This window comes from Odocoileus virginianus, chromosome 33 (genome assembly GCF_023699985.2).
Source record: "Odocoileus virginianus isolate 20LAN1187 ecotype Illinois chromosome 33, Ovbor_1.2, whole genome shotgun sequence".
NCBI lineage: Eukaryota > Metazoa > Chordata > Mammalia > Artiodactyla > Cervidae > Odocoileus > Odocoileus virginianus.
Window position 1 is genome coordinate 93,880 of NC_069706.1, and position 7,416 is coordinate 101,295.

Below are 7,416 nucleotides of genomic sequence, written 5' to 3' on the forward strand. Positions count from 1 at the left end.
GAGACGCACATGGGCAACTTTAACAAGAAACATGAACTCGGTTACACAAAATGGTGTGCATTCATTTCATCAAGGGACTTGTGTAACAAACACCACAGGGTTACATTTTGAGCTTCTCTGTGAGAGCTCGCTTCCTTACATATTTCTTGATTCTGACTTGACCCACAAAACCCAAAATACTGATTCTTTACAGAAAAAGTTGTGAACCCCCAAAATAGACTATTACCATCTTCGTTTTACACAGAAGAAAATGAAAGAGGTTCAGCAACTGACAGGCAGGCAGGCTAACTTCACAGTGCGTGGCCTTCACCGCTGACCAGGCTGCCCCCAAGGACAAGTGAAAACGAGAACAGACCCCTGAGGAAACATAACTGATGGCATAGGAAGGCACTAAAGTAACACCCCAGGACAAACACACCTTTGCAAAAACAGTGCAAACTGTTCCGCAACAGAAACAGCTGCAGACAATGCACTCAAGATCTGGTCAACGCGTTCTAACAGGAAAATACACATGTGGTCCATAATCTTTTCAAAAGATTAATAATTTCTCGAAAAGTGGACTTCCCTAGTGGTCCAGGGGTTAACAATCTGCCTGCCAATGAAGGGGACATGAGTTCAATCCCTAGTCCCGGAAGACCCCACGTGCCTGGGGCAACTGAGGCTGTGTGCCAGCACTGCTGAGGCCGGGCTCTAGAGTCCACGAGCCACGCACCCTAGAGCCCATGCTCTGCAACAAGAAGCCACCGCAACGAGAAGACTGCACGCAGACAAAAACAAATAAATAAAATTAAAATAATAAAAATAATAATTTCCTGAATTATACAAATTATACAAGTTATGTTAAACAAGAAGTTTCAAAAAAGTAAAACGCTGGGACTTTACTGGTGGTTAAGACTCCATGCTCTCAATACAGGGGGACAGGTTCTGTCCCTGGATGGGGAACTAAGATCCTGCATGCTACACAACAGGACAAAAACGAAAAAGTAATAAAAAGTTGGAGAAAAGCAAGAATCTGTATAAAAGACTTAAATTTAAGTCCCATTATTTCATAAGTGAAACTTATTAAGCAATTTGGCACAGGGAACCATATTCAAAATCCTGTAATAAATCATAATGGAACAACATACAAAAAAGAATATGTATACATATATGAATACATGTACACTCGTGTGTATGTGTGTCTATATATATACATGTACATATAACTGATTACGCTGTACACCAGACACTAAGACAACACTGTAAGTCAACTATAAAGTGAAAGTCGCTCAGTCGTGTCCAACTCATTGCAATCCCATGGACTATACAGTCCATGGAATTCTCCAGGCCACTATACTGGAGTGGGTAGCCATTCCCTTCTCCAGGGTATCTTCCCAACCCAGGGACTGAACCCAGATCTCCCACATTGCAGGCAGATTCTTTACCAGCTGAGCCACAAGGGAAGTAAACTATAATTCAACAAAATAAAGAGAGAGATTTGGAAGCAATTAAATTTGAGGCCCTGAGCAAGAAACAAACCTATCAATAACCAAAATCCTGCCCCTGTGAGCCTAGAGTCTCCTTTTTCTCTTTAGAGTAGAAAGATGGACATAGAAAGTATTAAAAAAACATACAATCTAATAAATGTACTGCAATTCTAAGAAACAAAAATACAAGTAATAAATAGAAATCCACAGCAATTCTACAACCAGTTTGGCCCTAAATACAGCAGTCGGTTTTGGGTTTAACGCTTGATGTCTACTTCTTAAGGCATTTAAAACACTGAGAAGATGATAACAAGACTGTTAGTTAACTTTAATTAAATATTCAAGATAAATTTTGATTAAATAAGTTTGCAATTAACAGTTGAATACTGAGAGGCATCTAATGTACTAAACTAATAAGATTTACTTCATTAGTTGTACAAACAATGTAAATATTAAACAGTATTGGCTGATGGTAGCAGAATATCAATTGCCCAACAAACATAAAAGAGGAAGAACAGGACCTTAAACAGGAGACACTCAGTTATGGATACTCCTGTCCACACACAGCATGGGCAGAATTTGGACATCCTGTACATCAAGGAGTTAATCTGCTGACTGGGAGGCGGGCTATACTTCCTGACCCCCTGGGCAGCCACCCTTAAAGGGTCAGCTTTCCACCACACCAGCCAAGACCCTCAGGACACACGGTTCACACTCGCAGCTGGGAATACACCCTGGGCAGTAAAGCACGCAGACGCTGATGCAGCTGGGCCATCCTGGCCTCAGTCCCGCCATCGGTGTCCACACTGGGCGTTGCAGCACTTGTAGAAGGTGGTCATGGGCTCATCTGCAGAGCGGGTCTGAAGCTGCATGAAATAGGCTCGAGGATGTTCACACTTGGGACACGGCTCTGGCAACAAGAAAAACAAACAGTGACCCACACTTACTAAAAAAAAACAAACGATGCTCGTGATCAATGTGCTTGTTAGAAGTGTACGTTTCATGAAACCCAGCAGCAGACACTCCCCAGCTCGACTGGTATCCCTTGCCTGGGGTGCCCTGCAAGGTGTTCCTGCAAGGGGGTGTCATTCCCACTGTGCTCTCACAACTGAGGGAAGGAGACCTGAGATCATGATTGTACTTTTTTCTTTTTTAATTTTACTTTCACTGAGATTTCAATTCAAAAACCTTGCTCTTGATGGAAACTCTTTCAAACACTCAGACACCATTTTGGTGAATAATTCACCTCCCAGTGACAAATTCTGCTCATGCGAGATTTTTAACAGAGCAGATCTGGATGGTCCTCTCTGGGGTAAAAAGACAGTCCTAATCACACTAAGCTCCTCCTCCTCTCTGGACTGGTCGTGTCTAGGGCTCTCTTTCCTTTCTTAGTCACATCTGTTGCTATCAGAAATGAATCAAGACTCAAATACTTACTTTACAGAATATTTAGGGCAGTTTAATACTCTATCTTTGACTTTAAAAAAAAACTACATTAGAACAAAATCCTTAGACTGATTTTTTAATGATTCCAATCAGCATCAATATGAGGTCACCCTGAGACTCTAACTCAGGTCTGAATTACTCCAAAGCTTGTGCCAATACTGTTTGCATAACAAATTCATTAGAGAAGAAAATAATTTCTAGTCTCAGAAGCCCACTTGATACATCACAGACTCTGCTATGCAGTCACACAGCCAGCGGCCTCATCCTTACCCACAGCTCTTAAATAGAAAAGGTTTTCCCTCTCACCTGCAGTAGAGTCAACATTCTCCCAGGCAGCTGCTCCACCAAGCACATCGTCCACTTCTTTCAGCTTTGGATACTTCCGATTTGTTACCTAACAAACAACAAACAGCAGGTCTTCAGACTCTCTGTACTTACAGTACAGACTTTGTACTCTAAGTGAACAGTACAAAGCCAAGTCACCAAAACATGCCTTCAAATATCACCCCAGACTCTGCTTCCTGCGTTCAACACGAATGGACGAACACTAAACAAAAGCCCAGTTCCTGCTGTCACAGAGCAGGAATCTCCCTGTGAATCAGGAGGATCCACAATTGGATGTCCCCATAGAAAAGACTCTGTGAGGACTGGATGAAGCAACAGACCAGGAAGGGAAAAAGGGCTCTGGTGTGACCCTCTTGTTCTCCCACCTCTACAATACTTGGTCACTGAAATAAGGGAACCAAAGACGACTAAGGCCAAAGTGCAGCAGTTGGCAGGATGGCCCAGCCACTCTTCCCAGACAGAGGTTTTTCTAACAAGTTTTAACAGCCGTCCTTGAAATGTTACCCTTCACAATTTGAGACTCTAAACTCCCACAGCACAGCTACATGGTGGAGCAGTATATAAACATTAAGAATGAGGTAACACCAGCGTGCTCTACTTCTAAAAATTATTAAAGGTGTTCTAAAAAGGAAAGACGCATTATCGGTGGAAAGTAAAAGAGTTATAACACAGTACGTATCATTCCGTAATGAATATCCAATATATTCCAGATGTTCAGACTAGAACATGAGTGAACAAAAACTGAAAAACGTCCGCCCTCCTACAGCCTATACCCTAGTGTTAACAAACAAGGCGCACAAGTAAATTAAAAACCGCAATGGAAGGCAAATGAGTCCTATTTAAAAAAATATATGATTAGGAGAAGAGCGAGGTGGAGAAAGAGGCTGCAATTTTAAATTATCCTTCGGGTAAAAACACGAGCGACGAGTGACACGAATACCGAGGGGAAGAGCGACCCGGGCGCAAAAGCGCTGCACAGGCCCCGGGAGCAGCGCGTGGCGGGCGGAGCGCATCGGGGCGGCCGGCAGGGCCCGCAGGACGCCGATCCAGGCGGGGAAGGAGGCGGGGAAGGCCCGGGTCGCGCGGGCGCCTGGCGAGAGCGTCGGCCTCCGCGCTGCGAGCGCCCACCTTGCGCGTGACGTTGTGCACATAGGGGCAGGTGTTGCAGGCGAAGCGGTGGCAGCGCTGCCCCTCCTCGACGATCAGCCCGTTCCCGCAGCCCGGGCAGAAGAGCAGCATGGCCGCCACCGGCCCGGCGCTCCCGGCAGAGCCCGCGGCAGGGCTGAGCCGGCGTTCCGAGCGCCCATTGGTTCCCGCCCCGCCCTGCCAGCCCACCAATAATCACGCCGCCTCCCCGCCCCCAGGGAGGGCAGTGGCGGGCCGGCTCCCAGTAACTCATCTCTCACTGGTCCTCGAGTGGCCCCGCCCACCGACGCCTCGAAGGCGGGGCTACGGTGGCCGTCCCGGCGCGTGCGCGCCCTCCTCTGCCGGGCGGAGCGGCTGTACCGGCAGAGCCGGCTGGAAACCCGGCGCCCTGGAGGAGCCGCGGGTCGCTGCGCGGCCGGAGCCGCAGGACGACGAGGAGGATGAGGAGGAGGCGCTGCCGCACTCCGAGGCGGTGGACGTGTTCCAGGAGGGCCTGGCCATGGTTGTGCAGGACCCGCTGCTCTGCGACCTTCCGATCCAGGTGCGCGAGGGCCGCGTCGTTCCCCCGGGCGGGGGTCGGGGCGCGGACGGACCCTAGGGCCTGGGGTTTGCGGCCTCGGCCTCGGGAAGGCGTTTCCGAGCGTAGCGGAGCGTCTAGGCTCCTGCCGGGCCTGGAGGCGAGCGAGGCTCTGGCCTCGGGCGCGGAATTTAAAAGGGGCACCGAAAAACCGACTAGTTAGGACATGTCAGCAGTGTTTTAAAAAACAACCTAAATTGGTGTGCAGAAGCCTGGGGTAAACAAAAATAATGTAATTTTCAAGTAAAAAATAAAAGATCAATGTTTCCCAGTTTTCCTTTCTCCTCAGACTTCAGGAAGGTTCTGCCTAACTTTATAAACGCTGTCATCTTGTCTGCCTTTGTTGTTTAGGGTGGTGAAGAGAGCTCCCACCTCCATCCTTGGTCTTTTCCAGGTTACTTTAGAAGAGGTTAATTCCCAAATAGCATTAGAATACGGCCAAGCAATGACAGTCCGAGTGTGCAAGATGGATGGAGAAGTTATGCGTAAGTGCTGCCCTCCCCCTCAGGCCGAGCAGTCTGAACCTTCACAGGAGAGGATGTTAGCAGGGCTGGTGGGTGGAAACTCCGGGCTGTGCCCAGGGATGGTGGGCACACCCACACCTGCCCAGACTTGAGCCTTGGGAAGTAACAGGACTCAACAGAGCTTCTGGGCTCTCCTCTTGCCACCTGACGCTGGGGATCTTCTCCCGCTTGTGCAGCTGTGGTTGTGGTCCAGAACGCCACAGTCCTGGACCTGAAGAAGGCCATCCAGAGATACGTGCAGCTCAGGCAGGAGCGCGAGGGAGGCATTCAGCACATCAGCTGGTGAGTGGAGCCCCGGCTCCTCCCTCAGCCCTTCCTGGGAGATGGGGAGGACGTGCTGGAGACGAACTAGCCTTTTCATCTCCTGGGCTTTGCTCAGGATGCAACCTAGAGCATCGAGCACCCTGTCCCGAGCCTTTAAAAAGGGCAGGTGCCCCTGTGCCTCCGGGCCCTGCCCCAGCTGCTCCTCCTCTGCATTACCACACGGGCAGCTGGGTAGCTGCACATGAGGACACCTTAGGGCGTGCCCAGTGTGTCTGGACGTGGCTTCCCTGGTTAGAGGAGCTGTTGCCGGCTCCTTGCCTGAGTGCTCTCAGCCTCCTGAATCACCCTGCTTGTGGTTTACTGAATTCCCATCTGTAGGTCCTACGTGTGGAGGACATACCACTTGACCTCCGCGGGAGAGAAGCTCACGGAAGACCGGAAGAAACTCCGAGAGTAAGTTCAGGCTCCGTCTTGAGCTACAGGGAGCTATGTGATCTGTGGCCCTCTTGTTCCCCAGGCTCTGCCATAGGGCCGGGGTTTCCTCCAGAGGCTCTTAAGAAAGGAGGGGTCTTAAATCCATTCCTGGGGAGTGTGTGAAACCAGGAGAGTCCCTGACTGGACTGAGGCTGTCCTGCAAGGAACTCCCTGGAGGCCTCCCTGCCCGGAGGACAGGAGGCGGAGGAGCTGTGGCAGTTCAGGCTGCAGAGCTAGGAGAGAGGGTTATGAGTGTGTGTGGCGGGGGAGCATGGCCCTGCCCCCTCCTCACCTCTCCAACACCACGCTCTTCCCGCCTTGCCTCTCTCATTCTGCACAAGCCTCAGAGGAGGAGTCACAGATGGCCCTTCTGTAGGCTGGACTCTGTGCCTGTCCTTCTCTTTCAGTTACGGTATCCGGAATCGGGATGAGGTGTCTTTCATCAAAAAGCTGAGACAGAAATGAATCTCCAGACTTGGACAGCTCTGTGTGCGGGCGGCTGAGCTCTTCCATGGCAGAAGGAAGCCTTGGGCCACTGTGCCCTGTCCCCAGACGGGTGGGAGAGAGCCTGACCCCAGCTGGACTCACTGGACTCTCAAGTGAACCCTGATCCCAGGGCTATGGGCCTGGCCCTGTGTACAGAATAAACCCTGTTTGCTTGGAGGTTTGGAAAGTCATGTCCTCATGGGGGGGCACAGGCGGGGACCCTGCCGGCGGTCACACCGTCAGGATGCTGTACCTGAGCCCTTGGCCACCCCACTCCCCAAGCCATACACACCTGTCCTGTCATCTCTGCAGCGAGGACGGAGTAACAGCAGAGTGCCGGCCCTGTTTCTACTTGTGGGAAACAAGGGCGTATGAGCCCGGCCTGGTCAGGGCCTCCAGCTTCAGCCCGTGGGTGCCTGGCTCCTGGAAAGGGATGTGGCCTGGCTGCTGTGGGCTGCTTCCAGGTGTGCGTGGGGAGTGTGATATTCCTGGGCCCTTGTCCATTTGTCACCTACCAGTCACTCTAAAGAAGGGGGACAGGGTGTGTGCACCTGGCCGAGGACTTCCCTGGGAGGTGTACCTGACATGAATGCCCTGTTCTGGGAACTTGTGAGTGGGAGGCCTGGGGCCCGAAGGACATCCTTCCACAGCACCCAGCCGGAAACCAGAAAGGAGGTGGCAGGTCTGG

The 7,416-nt window shown here is 50.7% G+C and overlaps 2 protein-coding genes across 2 annotated transcripts; one reads left to right on the top strand and one right to left on the bottom strand.

Moving 5' to 3' along the window:
* Positions 1-1,864: 1,864 nt before the first annotated feature.
* Positions 1,865-4,544, bottom strand: POLR3K (RNA polymerase III subunit K). Its single transcript, XM_020900190.2, has 3 exons — positions 4,386-4,544; positions 3,219-3,306; positions 1,865-2,376 (listed from the first exon to the last, which is right to left on the bottom strand). The coding sequence occupies exons 1-3, from the start codon at positions 4,494-4,496 to the stop codon at positions 2,249-2,251; spliced, it is 327 nt and encodes a 108-aa protein (XP_020755849.1). The 5' UTR covers positions 4,497-4,544; the 3' UTR covers positions 1,865-2,248.
* Positions 4,545-4,816: 272 nt separating this feature from the next.
* SNRNP25 (small nuclear ribonucleoprotein U11/U12 subunit 25) lies at positions 4,817-6,905 on the top strand. The gene is made up of 5 exons (XM_020900191.2): positions 4,817-4,944; positions 5,375-5,465; positions 5,681-5,786; positions 6,147-6,221; positions 6,650-6,905. The coding sequence occupies exons 1-5, from the start codon at positions 4,903-4,905 to the stop codon at positions 6,705-6,707; spliced, it is 372 nt and encodes a 123-aa protein (XP_020755850.1). The 5' UTR covers positions 4,817-4,902; the 3' UTR covers positions 6,708-6,905.
* The last annotated feature ends 511 nt before the right edge of the window (positions 6,906-7,416 follow it).